The sequence below is a fragment of the Culex quinquefasciatus genome, chromosome 2 (genome assembly GCF_015732765.1).
Source record: "Culex quinquefasciatus strain JHB chromosome 2, VPISU_Cqui_1.0_pri_paternal, whole genome shotgun sequence".
Classification (NCBI taxonomy): domain Eukaryota; kingdom Metazoa; phylum Arthropoda; class Insecta; order Diptera; family Culicidae; genus Culex; species Culex quinquefasciatus.
Genome location: NC_051862.1, coordinates 24098595 through 24114622, shown reverse-complemented (window position 1 = coordinate 24114622; position 16028 = coordinate 24098595). Strand labels below are relative to the sequence as shown.

General features: G+C 34.4%; 1 protein-coding gene across 1 annotated transcript; it reads left to right on the top strand.

Annotated features, from left to right (window-relative positions):
• Window positions 1-6195: 6195 nt before the first annotated feature.
• On the top strand, window positions 6196-15939 carry LOC6035875 (phospholipase A1). Its single transcript, XM_038258226.1, has 2 exons — window positions 6196-6291; window positions 14791-15939. Exons 1-2 carry the CDS (start codon window positions 6234-6236, stop codon window positions 15900-15902), a joined length of 1170 nt encoding a protein of 389 aa, XP_038114154.1. The 5' UTR covers window positions 6196-6233; the 3' UTR covers window positions 15903-15939.
• Window positions 15940-16028: the final 89 nt, after the last annotated feature.

The following is a 16028-nucleotide window of genomic DNA, read 5'->3' as shown; positions in this document are numbered from 1 at the left end:
TAAAACTAGAATGTGGTTATAAACAAAAAACACGCTAAAGCGAGTAGTAATAAATTTAGGGTAATCTCTTGCAACAGCAAAATGAAAAAAAAGGAAATCAACATAGACATATATATATTTTGGCAACGGGAGATAAATTTTACGAGCGGGAGAGCAAGTTTTAGAAAACAGAAAAATACGAAAACTGAAACATTTAAAATAAACTAACATAATGGTTGTGTTAATTTCAAAAAGGAGTCAAAAACAAAACCAATTTGAAGTAATCGCTTTTTAGAAAAGTATTGTCCCTTGATTTACGAAAGCAGTTTTCTCACGACGAACACTTTTGGTGCGAAAACCAGAGTTACTAGAGCAGCAAAAACAAAACAGAGAGAGAGAAAACCAAAATCAACAAACGGGAGTGAGATTTTAGCGTTTATTTTCCGCAAAATGTCATCGGTTTAGTCAACGTTACGTTTCAAAACAGCGAATAGAACAAAAGCAGCGCAACATTTAACGAGAGAGAAAAAATCAAATAAAAACCATTAAAGAAAAAAACCCAAACTCAAAACCATCGCGAAAGGCACTCACCAATACACACACAACACTCTGACCTGTAACGGAAGGGTGAGTTAAAACTCAAACACTCAAACTCACACAAACACAAAAAAAAGTTGAAGTGTGTTGTGACGAAACTAAAAATACACACACACGCACCTTCGTGGAAATAATGAGAAAATCAAGAGAAAACGAGAAATCACATCTATTTATAAATATTTGTTTGTTAAGATTTTTTTCACACTGTAAATATGTTTATATGAATTGATTACGAAGTAATGATTGATTACGTCAAGGAAATATCATTACACTGAGCAAACAAACTGAAAAGGTTTATTAAAAAACAAAAAAAATCAAATAAGTTGAAAGTGACAAACTGAGAAAGCGGAGCTAAACCGCACGGAAAAGAAAAAAAGAAAACAAAAAAACCCAAACGACAACACTAATGATGACGACTCTATGCAATGAATTATCAAAACTGAATCGCGATAGCAACAAAGCAAAACAAACACTAAAGTGCGCTCGGCTGTGGGACGTCACAGTAGGCGGTGCGCGGCGCGCACAATGAGGGCGTGGCGTGACAAGGTGGGTGTGGGCGGAGCCAGAGATCCCACTCTTATTTTTGCAGCATTTACTCTTGCGTACTGAGTAGAGAGAAGAGAAAGCGAGACAGAGACGGAAAAGTGCTTTTGACGATTGTTCCTATCGAAGATCTGCGGTTTTCGGGGGTTTTCCCCCCTTCCGGTGATCATGCCCTTTGCAGCCCCGCCCCGATTCCCTTCCTGATGAAAGCAAGCAAACCGGTGCAATATCATGATGAGCTTTTGAGATTGCAATATGACGACGCGGTGGGAGGAGCTTCCGCGAAACAAAACTAAGTGTGCCAATGGAAGAACGAATTCCAAGCTGGAGAAGCAGAGCAAGCTCGCCTTCTTTGATGTTTTTTTTTTTGTTGTTTAACCTAAAAATCATTATTGTTTTTTGTTCTTTTTATAATTTCCTCAATGTTTCCGTTCCTAGTGGAACTATTTTTTTCCAAAATTTAAGCTTCCCAAATGGCGATTGTTGAATTTGTTCGTTTCGTGTAGATAGCATAAGAGAAAAAAATATCTAAAGGAGGGATCGGGCCGTAATGGTGTAAATATCTTGTTTAAACGAAAATCTGTGGGACGGGGCCACTGATCAACCAATGGAGCTACAAAACCTACCCAGAAATCCGCCAAAATTCGCGTAAAGTGTGTTAATGTACTTAGCCCGATGGGCGCACAATTGAAATCGAAATAAAAAAACACACACACATTATTTTGAAGTAGGGCAGTTTTCTAGCTTTTTGCATTTTTTGTGAATTATTGTGATTTTTAATGTCCAAAAAATGGTTATGAAAACAATCGAAAATCAGTATCTTGAATTAAAATCAATCAACATTTTAACGGTCAATTTGAATGATCGGAAATTCATCACGGCCATTTTGTATTCACCACTGCTCATTTTTTCCCGTTTGACATTTAGTGTGGTGCGCAAATTCACAACCAGATGGCTCTAGTGAGGTGTGATTGATATTTTCTTTTTATTTTTTTTTATCAGGGATTCAAAATTTTGTAAATCTTGTAAATTTTGTATCAAAGAGATGCAAAAACTTGTTTCAACAATATTAGAAATTGGGTACTAAACTGCCGCTCTAATCTAGTCCGTCCCATATGTATTTTGGTCATTTTTGAGATAAACATAGCAAAAGTATTGTTTTTACATGTACTTTGAGCCAATCTAATAAAAAAGTGATGTTTGTTCTGAAAATTCCAAAATAAAAATCACTTTCGTGCTGTCCCATATGCAAAATAAAGGCAAGTCAGTTCCTTCTAAAGAAATGTATCATGAATCGATTGAATAAACGTGAAACCATTTAAATTTCAAGGACAATGTTTCTATGAACCCGCAGAACTTGAAAAAAAGATTATAAGCAGTTCATATCTGCAAGAATATTTATAAATTTTGATGCGTAATATTTTAAACAATTGGTGCTTTTTTTCATGCAAGTAACAACCACAAGTAAACAAGAAACTACATACCATTATGAGTAATATTCCATAAAATAAGTTCTATTAAATCTTGAATGAATTGTCCTGGTCCTAGTTCTGGAAGAGGTTCTGCTTCCGGTAAACGTAGACTGTGGTTCACTAAATTTCAACGTCCAGACGTAGAGACACGCATTCAAATATCTGTTGCCTCTGTAGTATTTTCGTCTCGTTTATGATTACATTTTCATTGTTATGAATTTAACTATAAATGAATGAATCTGAAATAAACATAAAAAACTTCATTTTATAACATTTGAGAAAATCACTTGAAAATTACCCAAACAAACCTTGAAATGACAGTTTAACTTCTGGTGAAAATGTTCATGCCTACCTTGATATCATTGACTGACTTGCCTTTATTTATAGAATAATAAAGGCAAGTCAGTTCTAGTATGAAAATATATAAATTTATCTCTAAATTTTACGATTAATGAAACAAATTCATGTAAGAAATATTTGTTGAACTAATATTGAAATAATTGTATAGAAATTGAGCAAAAAAATATTGATTGGAAATGTGAAAAATGGTGCAACATTTTTTGGCCTTCTCACGGCGTTATCTCAGCATCCACTTTTTACATATGGGACGGACTAGATTAGAGCGGCAGTAAAGCCCTATGTAAATTTTTATGTATAACGGTAAAAAACACGATTAAAAACCATTTTTGATCACTTTTTTTTCATTTTGATGCAAAAAAAAATTGACAAGACAACATTTTTTGATGGATCAACTATGGTCCCCTTTTAGAACGAGCTGTCAAGTAGGAACTTTTCTGTCAAGAAGGACCGCGAGTTTAATTTTTCCAAATTGATTTAAAAATCCATTTTAAACTCTTTGTGGTCGTACAAAGGGTCATTATACTCAGAAAAATAAGCTTTATCGCTGTAAACAATAATATCAGCAATCTAACCTTCATTTTAAGACCCAATTGCACCAAAATATAGTTATTCAAATTACATAATTTGGGAAATAATTTCACAATTTTAGTTTTTTTTTCAAAACCCCAAAATTTTATTGTTTGTTTTCTACAAAGTTGGAAAAAAACACAAAAGCTTCATTTTTAATGTTGGAAATTAAACTAACCAAATTGGTTCAGAAAATTTAATTGATTTACGCGATTTTCAAATCTTAGTCGTAATTTTCAAATTGCGAAAAAAATCAAAAAAGATGTGTAAATTTTACGAAAGTTTAGAAAATTTTACATCGAATCGAACAATTTAAGTAGCTTTATCCATATTAAAATCTTGAAATGTCCGCTGTGATTTTAAAATTGTGTGAATATTTGTTTCTTAAAATGAGACAAATTCACAAAATTCATTTCTTGATATTAATCAAATATCTATTTCATAAAATTGAAAATTTTACAATTCCTTTTTCAACTATTGATAATGAGATCACTAATAAATTGCCAAATTGAACAAATTGAAAATTATGCGAAGAACATAGAAAATTTCATGAAAGTTAAAAATCAAATGGAAATTTTGAACATTACAAAATTGATCAAATTTAATGATTTTATCTGTTTTAGTTTTTAATATTTTTTTCAATTAGATTACACATAACAAAAAAACACATTACAAAAAAAAGTAATGATTTTTTAGAAATATTGGATATGGACAACTAATTTCAACCATATTGAAAAAAGGTAACTGCTTCAATTTCCGACGAAGATTCAAGTCGATCAGAAAATCCATTTTCAAAATACTGATTTTCGGACAATATTGTAGCATTTTTGTATGGAGAAATCAACTATTCAATGTGGACAAAAGGAAAAAAAAAACGGAAAAATTACAATAAAAAATAGACTTGCGAAAACCTAGAGAACTGCTCAACAACTACAATTACTTAACTTCTGCGTCGCGTTACGAGATACTTATCTTGCTTCACCCTTTTCGACGACAGATGAGTTTCAATAGTTTGACGTACAAATGGAAAAACTTAGCGCAATCTTTTCATCAAAAATAGAGCATTTTGAAACATTTCCGCCGGTAAGTTTTTCCCTTTTTGGCCACCCCCACCATTTGCTATTTTTCTTGCAAAGCAAAGAGCAAACAAAGCTCTCAAAATCAAAGAGTGCCGTGACTTGCCCACAAAGACGCCTTATTTTAAATTATTAAAAAAAAAATCGCTAGCGGAAACTTTTGTGCAGCAAACCCCTCTAACAAATGGAAGCCTGAGCCAAATCCAACTGAACAGATAAAGAGAGAAAAAAATTAACTGATAGTCGACTGCTTTTCGTCAGGTTCCTATCAATGAAAGCGACAAAAAACCACGTGTAAAAAGACTGATATAAACAAAAAAAAACGTAGAAATAACTGAAGAAAAGCGTAAACACAAAACACACAAGTCAGAATGACTAAAACTTACTACTAGCGAAGCGAAAGTAAAAACCAGAAAGAGAGAGAACGAGAGACAGTAACAAAACAGCGAGAGAGAGAAAACTTGTTGGCAGTGCAAGCCACGCCCCTCACAAACCTACACCCCCCTTTTCTGAAAATTGGATCGTTACTCCCTCATCGTTTTTCTACGAAGAAAAAAAGAACCTCCAATAATCGCTCCGCCCCCCCCGCACTCTAGTACTGCATTTGACGTCAAGAAAAAAAAAACAACAATCGAAGCCACGCCCCCTGGCCTGCGCAGCGCCACTACCACGTGCCACGTCAGCCGTGCGCCACGCCCCCCAATTCTGCCATTTGCTCGTGCTCGTGTCCCACCCTGAACCCAGGTGAATGCGAAAAAAAAACCCGGAGGGGCGACCGTGTCCCAGTCACGCCCAAACAAACACACACACAGAACTAACATCAAAGTGCTTCTCTTTCAAGAATTACCAATTTTACGAAGCGTAGAAAGAGATAGAAAGCGACTCAAAATAAGACAGGCAGAAAAAAAAAAAATGGAGAAAAAATGCGCATTTTCTTCGCGGTAACCCTCTGGGAACCTTCCCGAACAACCCCCCCTCAAGAAATGTGTTTGGAAAGGAAATGAAACTAGACATGATGGGGGAGAGGGCACGAGTAAATGTTTGGATATTTAATGAAATACTTTAATTTAGTATAAAGTAATCGCAAGAAATGAGCATAATTTAACGAAAAAAAATAAATAAAAAAAACTCTAAGAAATAAACCCTACATATTATGAGACAGAGAAAGGATGAAGAGCATACAAGAAAAATGAAACAAAAAAATGAAGATTAAAAAAGTAATTAAATAAGAGAATTGTGCATATTTTTGGTGTAATTGATATTATATAAATATTATATATACATATTATACATACATATTATGTAAAATTTGAAAAATAATAAAAAAAAACTTTTTGTTATATATCATGCAGCATAAAAAATATAAAATCACCGCTGTTTCACACTTTGGTAAAAAAAATAATCCGAAACTTCTCCTTCTTACATCACTGCTGAGACTTTTCCAAGTGCGTTGATTCATTCCTTATCAAATCGCGAACAACGATTGTTGAGAGAGTTTGCAAGTCGTGACGATCTTTACCAACATCTCGTGTATCAGTTGTATCAATCTAATAAACAGTGAGCCTTTTCCCGACGAATCGTTCAGTCTTCTAGCGTTCGTCAAATGAGCTGGGTGTTATTTGTGGTTGCATTTTAAACGATGAAACATTTTATTTCTATATTAATTTGTATATTTGCTTTTGAAGAGTTACTGGCAGGTGAGTTCATTTTTAAATTGTACCCGAAATTGACTAATTTTGTATTAAGAAGTTACATACACTTAGAAAATCTGAAAAAGAAGATATTTTATGATTAAATTGAGTAACAGACGATTTGCGAACCCGATTACTACGATTACCGAAAATTGGGGTGAAGACACTCAAGACGTATCCCGTGTGCATGACAAAGCTCTATTTAAAAAAATTGTTTAGAAAAAATAAATCGACCTTCGTCATGCACACGGGATACGTCTTGAGTGTCTATACACTGATCTAAATGTCTTAAAATTTATTTTGCTAATAGTTAAAAATTGTTTTTTATGCACTGAAAACTGATATAAAAAATTGACGATTGTATGTAACCCCTTAAACAAAAAATCAAGGGCAACATTGCGTTTGTCTGTAGAAGCAAATTGGCAACCTTTTCATTTTAGATCAATTATCTAATAATTTGATCAATATGATCTAGAGTTTTTTCTAGGTCCTACAACTTGTGGGATTCCTTGTGGTTATAGGACATTTTAAATAAAACTCTTTTTATTTATCTTTTTCTTTTTCACTATACTTAATATTGTATATTTTGATTTGAGTCAAACTTTGGTCAAAATAAGAAATTTTGAAAAATTTGGTTTCTTTTTTTTTGTCCCTTAACAAAGTGCTTTGAAAACATTTTGATTTCTACGACAAAGTAGAAGACTTTTCAGAAAATAATTGTTTAGCATTGTTTTGTTTAGCTTTCTATCACAAAAACTTGATTTAGACAAACTTTAAAGATTTTCAAATTCTTTTGTAAGTGTTTAAGAGGATCAAAAGTCAACTTTTGAACTATCGTCGCTTTTGTCCTGTGTTTTTTCCAGCAGACATGTCACAAGATAGCACACAGTCAACGCTATATTTCATAACGGACGTTTCTATTTCGCTTATGTTGTGTTATGTGTTAAAAAGTAAATTAAAATAAAAAAAAAACATTTTTTTATAAATACTTATTTTTGCATGTTTTTTTTTGTTGAGCCATAATACCATTCACAACTCAGACCGATTATAGAATTACAGTGTCATCCTTAAAATTTTATAAAATTTTTGTGTTGGAAGATTTACTTGTTTTATGTGATTTTGCAAATGTTTTTAAAAATGTTATTTTATCAGGAGTCAACTTTGGCTTACTGAGGAAAGGCTATAAAATCACTCGAAAAACGAAATTTTTAATTTGAACTTCTAGACCCACTTTCAGGTATACATATCGACTCAGAATCAAATGTTGAGCAAATGTCTGTGTGTGTGGCGGGATGTTGATCGAAAATGAATTTGCACTGGCTTATCTCGTCACTAACTGAACCGATTTGGACCGTTTCGGTCTCATTCGATCCGTCTTAGGATCAAATAGGTCGCTATTGAAAATTATAAAGTTTAGTTAAGTACTTCAAAAGTTATGCTAAAAACAATTTTAAGGTATTCGAAAGACCTTTTCAACAAGTTCAAAAGATTGAAGATCTGACGACCCTATCAAAAGTTATAAGCACTTAAGTGTTATTTATGAACTTTTTAGAGGCTGGATCTCATATATTTCGATCAAAATCTTGTCCGGATATATCACGCGACTTGTCGTTGGATAGGTAATTTAAAGACATTTTCAACGAGTTGAATAGATTGCAGATCTGACAACCCTATCAAAAGTTATATATTATGTCTGCCTGTGTGGATCAATCGGACCGCGCACTGGACTCACAATCCAGAGGTTGCCGGTTCGAATCCCGGGGCGGACGCAAAAAATTCTAAGTGTAAATATAGGTATTCGGTGCCCTCTCCCCGTGCCCATACCTTCACACTTAGGAGACCCGGGAGGCGGAGTCTTGTCGCAAAAAGAACGATACACGCCTGTGGATCCGTTGACGAAACCGCAAGGTTTAAGAGGGCCACATTATAAGGTGTTACGTCGATTCCGTTTTTTTTTATCAAAAGTTATAAGCACATAAGTGCCCTGAATTATGAAGATCTGACTACCCAATCTGATGGTATGAATAATGAATCATGTTGATAAACCACTGAATAGTCCGCCCTTTTGTATCTATTTTGGATTGCATTGACCTCTAAATGTGAGGAAGGCACCAACAACCTAACGGTGGATCATTTCCTATATTTTAAGTAAAAATAAGTATGCAGTAATTTTTGTACTTTCCAAAACTATGCCTTTACGCATTTTTTATAATTTGAATGATAAGCCTGGTACAAATTTTATTTAAAGTTTTTCTCTTCGCCCATATACCTATAAAGCAAATCTTGAATCTATATCTTGAAAACAATGCACTGTATCGAAAAATCTGAAAAGCACTTTTTTAATTCAAATTTAATTTTACAATAAAAACTGCTATCACAAATTTATATTTTCTCAGAAAAACACCATTTATTCCAAAAAACATTATTCACATTAAAAAAAAAACATGACTCGGCTGCAACTATTTTGTCCATACTTCTCTATGGCTCAAAAGTTGAGGTTTTCTGTACCATAAAACATTTCAAAACAAAAAAAAAACGTAAATAGAAGAAACACGGATTTTGGTCTTGATTTTTTGTGAAAAAGTGAATCAAAAAACCGGCCTAATTTTTTTCGTCTACCTTTTTTCTGAATAGTCTTCATCAATATCTACAACTTTGTTGAAGACATCAAATCGATTAGAAACTCCTTTAAAAGTTAAAGATTTTAAAATTTTTACACACCATTTTTGTATGGACAGCTGCCAAAATTGTATGGAGCCTTGAAGCCTCGTATGGGTGAACTAATGACATAAAATGGCTTTTTTGGTCATGGGGAAGGACCTCACAAAGTTTGAACTAAATCAAACAATATAATAAAAAAAAACCATTTCCGTTTTTTTGGTGGAGAATTTCTCAGATAGAGCTTCCTAAAGATCTTACTCAGCGAAAAATTGCAAAGATGCTTCTACAAAGGTTTACAATCGGATGTTCGATATTGTTTAACAAAACCTTTTCTCGAAAAATCATAAATAACTCTGGCATATCATTTTTCATAATCATGTACCACGGTATGTTTTTTAGAACAAACTAATGATAAAAAATTCGATATGTCTGATATTTGCCACCATGAAAGAAGGGTTCTCTCCCGACATTTTGCAGGGTCCGGCGAAATATTTCGTCGGGGGGTCTATAGCAACTTGTTTTTTGAAGATTATTTTTCGATTTTATGAGATATTTGTCAAAAAAGGTCACAAAAAATCGGTGCATTCATATTGAAACTTTTTATGAATATGCCTTAGGAACTCTAACCAATTATATTTAACCAATATTTGACCTCCACCAAAAAAAAATCGAACCAAATTTATATCTGATAGCATTCTTTGAAATTACTCCAAAATCCAAGCTGGAAACCCCGATACGGCTGAAAATAAATCTTTTCTTTGAACAATTTGTCATGAAAATACAGCAACACATTTCCCGGATACGAATTTGAGCATTAAACTATGGAAACATGGATTATTTAATAAATAAGCTGTTTACTACCCAGTAGGCTCCGAAAATTATTTTTTCAATCCTCTGCCACATTACACCATTACCTACATTTTAAAACATTTTACATTTTAAAACATTTTAGAATCAATCACATTACAGAGAACAGTTTTCTGATCAAGTTCCATTAAAATTTATCAGTTTTGGTTCAATATAAGTAGAGTTATGCCCAATTTCCTGAAATAAATAGTGCCTTTCTCCAAAATTTCATAATTCAATTACCTTTCACATGATGGGCACTGCCTACTGAGTTTTGTAATGAATGATACAGAACAATTTTCATGAATTTCATCAAAACTTGTTATAATTTTTAATGTTTCAATAAAATATTACAGTCGACTCTCTTACTGTCGATCTTCTCGATATCAATAATTCTCCACCTATCGATGAATTTTTCAGTCCCTTCAATCTGCATACTTCAATTATCTTCATTCCTCGATATTTTCCCTTGCTTGAAGGATCTCTTCCTCCACGGTCCCTTGGATTCTGTTTGCTTTAAAAATCTCTTCGGGTTGTCAATAATTTCACTTTCTCATGGCTTGCATAGACATTTTTCGTGGCGAAACGAAGCTTTAAAGGTCGTTTGACATTAGTTTGTTTTTGTTTGAAGGACGTTGCCATGATTCTCTCCCATAGCTGGGTATCAAGAAAAAAATATTTTCAATCGAGTCTTCATTTTGCATCGTTCCATAAACTGATGATTCTTTTCCTCGACGGTCCCTTGGATATTGACAACCAGAGAGTCGACTGTATCATCATAAAAATATCTGAGTAGGCAGTGCGTATCATGGTGAAAGGTAATTAAATTAAGGCATTTTTGGAGAAAGGCAATATTTATTTCAGGAAATTGGACATATCTGTGCATAGGGTATATGGCCCTATTTTGGACCTACTATGCAAAGCGTCAACATATTTCGCAAAGTTCTCAGGAACGGTCTAACTAATTTGGCTCGTTTCAGGATTGTTTTGTGCCTTAATTTATGCTTAACAAAGTGTACTATTGAAAATTTAAAATAATTTAACCATTCCATTGTAATAAGCATTTCAAGTAAAACATTTTTTGGATGCTTTTTGGACTTATTGAATGTATTTTGGAGACATCGCTGAACCTATTTTTTTTTACCCACACTCTGATTGGTTGAAATTTGGACAACTCGAATTGCGGCGTGCGGCGGCAACACGCACACTTACAAAAACTCGGTTTGATAAACCAAAGGGCCTATCCACGATTATAATTTGGAAAATATTTATTTCAGAAATTAAACAATTATGATGAAACAATGGATTTGAATTTGAAAACGTGTTTTAATCATATTGAATGGAAACTCACACATCTTTAGCAGGTCTCTGTCCTATTTAAAATTTGCATATTCTTACGACCTAATTGTTCAAGCATTAGAACATAAAAGACAACCCGTTATTACTCGCAATAACAACACCTTATCTTAAAATTAAATGAATGACACAGATACATAATAAGTTACAATGAAAAAAGGTTCTAAATTTAACGCAGAGCTTATGTTCAAATATTATTAAACAATCAAGAAATTTTAAAGGGAGATTGTAGCTTGTAACTTGGTGTGAAACTTTCTCATCTGTCATGTTAAACTTTACAGTTGCTTTACAGTTGCTTGACAAAAAGTTTAACTACATGTTGCACTTAAAAACAATGTAATATTTGAAAAAAAATCTTTGTTTGAATACCAGGATGCCTTTGATAGTCATAGTTTGTCTTGTTAAAAGCAGATTTGAGGTTTTCAAACATTATTTTTACTTCGAACTTACCATCACTTAGGTTGCTGATATATTTTTTAAGAAAATCATTTATGTCAATACTTAGTTAATTATGTTTATAAGCTTTTTAATATAATACATATAAATTTTGGGTAATATTGTTAAAAATTCAGAACTTTGCCTGAAATTCGTTGAAACTAGTTTTGTTTATTAAATTATGGATTTATATCACATGTGTAACTGAATTTAAAGAATGAATCAAATGTTTTCTCATTTTATATGAAATTTGATTTACTGGAAATGCCTTTAAATTATGTTTCAAAAACAAATAATATTTAATAATATTTATATTACTTATTTTACCTTTTCCTAGTAGAAGATTGTCCGAAGAATCCGAAAATGCATTCCGTTTTACGATTCAAAATCATTTTCATTGAAAAAATCATGACACGTTGAGAAGATGAAAATAATGCTATTTATCAACATTTTCTTAGTTATAGTTAACATACTTTTTAAACTTTTCAAAATTTCATAAAAAGTTCTTCATGAGGTACTTTGAGCACTTCTCTACCACGGTCAGTATGATTCCATACCATTCCGTACGTATTCAATTTTTACTCTTCATTTTGCGGAAAAACATCAAGCCTATCAAAGTCATCCCTGCTATAAATTTCAAATCATAATATTCATAATGTTAACATCGCATTAAGGTGAAGCCGTTGATCATTTTCGAAAAAAAAATGATCATCACTGTAAAATATTCTGTATTAAATTCAATTTATCGAATTCCTTCACCAAAATGAATCAGCATGTCGTTATACCTGCATTTTTAAAAACTATATTTAGATAAATATGCAAAAATCAGATAAAACTTACAAAAATATATTTTCCATATGTATATTTCTCTGATTAGTTTGCAATACGTCTTAAAAGCCATCACGATCTCCGACACATATTTGATTTTTTTTTTCTGAACCAAACCAAATTTTGTTTGTTTTCCAGTAAAGAGCATTTAAAAGACGTGCAGATGATAATTCAAAGCATTTTTTATTTATAATTCGTAAATTGTTCGAGAACTAATCGAAAAATTGATTTGTTTAAAACTAGCGCTTAGGATCTTTTTAAAACTAACTCAAGTTTTTTTTAAATTTAATTCATACGACTTTTTCAAAAACCACTCGTAAGCGATGTTGACAACTCCTGTCACGGTGACAGCTGACGATTTAATGAACTAGACCCTTTAGGTTTTTCAATCGTTTCCTCTTCAATTCCAACAGGGTAGCCAGCTTGCATTTTTTGAAGCAAAAATTAAAAATATATGCGGCTAAATTGGTGATAATGATGTTAATACAAAAATAAATCTACATCAGTTTAAATTTTGGGATACTTTGCAATCGGTCCTAACAATCATCTAAATCTCTAGCATCAATTTGCATTTTTATCGTTTAAAAAACATATTTTCATTGTTTCTGTTAATCATTTGCTTTTTAAAACTTAGATTTCATTCAAATAATTACAGTAAAGAAATTCAATTCAAAATATTAAATTAAAAAAATTCAATCAATTTCAATGAAATATCGAAATAAATTGATAAACAAAACTGGCAACACCTTGTTATGCATGTGTTGGTGATAGCCTTGAACCAACGGCAAAGTAGCTCCAAAAACTGATCCAACGCGGCTGATTTGAAAAAATATTTTGAAATGAGTTTTTTTCGATAATAGAATAGTTATTTCAATGGTTTAGTGACGGAAAACAAGAAAGAATTAAATAAACAACAGTTACATTGCTTGGAAACCGGACGAAATTGCTTGGTGTCAGTGTAAAACAGAAAAAATCATCAAGGTGTCGCGAGCATAATCTGATAAGCAACGAGGCCGGAATTTTTGGACCTAATCGATGTGCTAGGAAAATGAAAGGAAGTTCGAATGGCGTTGGAAAAAGTGGCTGAAAAAGCGGAAATAATCCAAAATGTTAACATTTTTGGAAGAGGTAAGATACAAAACGATCCAGCCTACACTTTCTGTTGGTTGGATTCAGTGAATTCGTACTTTAAAAGCCTGAACTACCTCAATTAATAAAAATAGGTCCAAAATAGGTACTAGGTCCAAAATAGGGTCATATACCCTATATTGAATGAAAACTGATACTTTTTTAAGGAATTTGTTCAGAAAACTGTTCTCTACAATGTGATTTCGAGCCAAACATTTCATTAGGGCACAAAACCAAAACGTAAACATTCGGGATTATTCCACTATTCCATTCATTAGTACACTCCCTACATGCCCTCCAAGAATCAGATTGATAACAAACAATTTCCTATTGAAAAAAATCAAAAACACAAAAGGGCACATAACCATGTTTACTGCAAACCAAAAAAAAAAAGTTCAAATGTGCCCTTTTATTTTTCGTTAAGTTTTCGTACTTGAGGAACTTTGTGTGTTATAGCGCTTTAGTGCCCTTTCAGCTCTCTTCGAAATTGCATTTAGAAAGGGCCCATTATGAACAACAGTTGGAAAGTGAAAAGTTATATTGCGAAAATTAACAAAAATTAGGAAGCATTTAAGCAGAGTTGAGGATAATCATGTGTTTTATCGTATCATCAGTAAAAATACCATCAGTCAAGCTTCTTTTTTAAATAGGAATTGAAACAAGTTGTCCACTTTTTGCAAGCGATTTTCTCGAATCGCGGTTTTTGGTTTTGTGCCCTAATGAAATGTTTGGCTCGATTTGTATCCGGGCAATGTGTTACTGTAATTTCATCAAAAATTGTACAAAAAAAAAGATTAACTTGCGGTCGTATCGGGGTTTCCAGCTTGGATTTTGGGGTAATTTCAAAGAATGCTAGAAATCTGGTAAATTTGGTCGATTTTTTTTGTGAAGGTCAAATATTGGTCAAATATAGTTGATTAGAGTCCCTAAGGCATATTCATAAAAAGTTTGAGAGATATCAACATGAATACACCAATTTTCTGTGACTTTTTTGAACAAATATCCCATAAAATCGAAAAATAATATTCAAAAAAAGTTGCTCTAGACCCCTCGACGAAATATTTTGGTAGACCCTGCAAAATGTCGGGGAAGAGCCCTTCTTTCACGGTACCAAATATCAGACATACCGATTTTTTTTTATCTTTGAGGTCTCGAAAAATACACCGTGGTACCGTTTGAAAAACACTTCTCACGTAACAACTTTTAAAGTAAAAAAAAAAAACGGGCCTTAAATATTTTTAAATTTTCTAGACACATTTCCCTTCATCCCAAAGTCCCAAAATGACGACCTCCTCGACCTGGACCTCGATCTGGACGACATGGAGTACGAGCGGGACTTTCACGGCGATTCGCTGATCCCCCAGCTGCTCTTCCCTCGGGACGAACCGCGCAACTTTGTCCAACTGCCGGACCAGTCCGGCCACTTCGAGGTGGTCCCCCGAGCGTTGGTACGGGAATGCCGCCGTAACGCCTCCAGCTACGAGGCGGCCGCGGACATGAAGTTCTGGTTCTACGCAAGGTACAGCGCCGACGACGGCAAGCCGATCAAGTTGGACTTTGACGAGCTTGGACTGCTGGCAAGTCGGTACGGATTCCGGCCGGAGTTGGCCACGAAGATATTGATCCACGGCTGGATGGGCAGTTCCGAGTCGGAGGTGATGGACCCGTTGGCCAAGGCGTATTTGGAGCAGGGCGATGTCAATGTGGTTGGGGTTGATTGGGAGGAGGGTGCGGATCGGATTTGGTATCCGACGGCCCGGTACCATGCTCCGGCGGTTGCCGATGTGGTGGCGGCCATGATTGAAAAACTTGTCGGGTTTGGTCAGACGCCGGATTTGATTGGGATTGTCGGGCACAGTTTGGGGGCGCACATTGCTGGGTTGGCGGGGAAGAGGACTCGGCAGAAGATTGGATTCATCGTTGGACTAGATCCGGCGGCACCGTTGTTCAGGTTGGAGAAACCTTTGGAGCGATTGGCCGCGGGAGATGCGCAGTACGTGGAGGTGATTCACACGAACGGGAAGGCGCTGGGGATCTTCGAGAACATTGGGAAGGTCGATATCTATCCGAACGGTGGAAGCAATCAGCCGGGTTGTGAGTTTCCGGATTTGGCCTGCAGTCACCAGCGGGCGGTCGAGTACTTCCGGGAATCGCTGAAGGTGAAGAACTTTGCCAATCGGTGTGTCAACGTGAATGAGCTGGGTGAAAGGTGCTCGTTGGGACGCGCGACGCTCGGAGGGTTTGAAACACGTGGTATGAGGAGCAAACCACGTGGCGTGTACTACATGAACACCGCTGAGAGCAGGCCCTTTCTGAAGGATGTCAAACGGGTGGTGGCTCCGATGGTGCCGCATTATCATTAAATTTTTGTATTTTATAAATATATAGTTTTGAACATAATTTACGACAAGAAATTTTGAAAGAATCTCCTTTTTCACTACTACAGAAGAAACACATAATAATTGCAATTAAACAGCAATCCACATCAC

What these genes read in the sequence shown, in the direction of transcription:
- LOC6035875 (XM_038258226.1), top strand. Translation starts at nt 6,234, where the DNA reads ATGAAACATTTTATTTCTATATTAATTTGTATATTTGCTTTTGAAGAG. An exon ending in TTTTGAAGAGTTACTGGCAG is followed by an intron (nt 6,292 to 14,790) that starts GTGAGTTCATTT and finishes TAAATTTTCTAG; the next exon opens with ACACATTTCCCTTCATCCCA.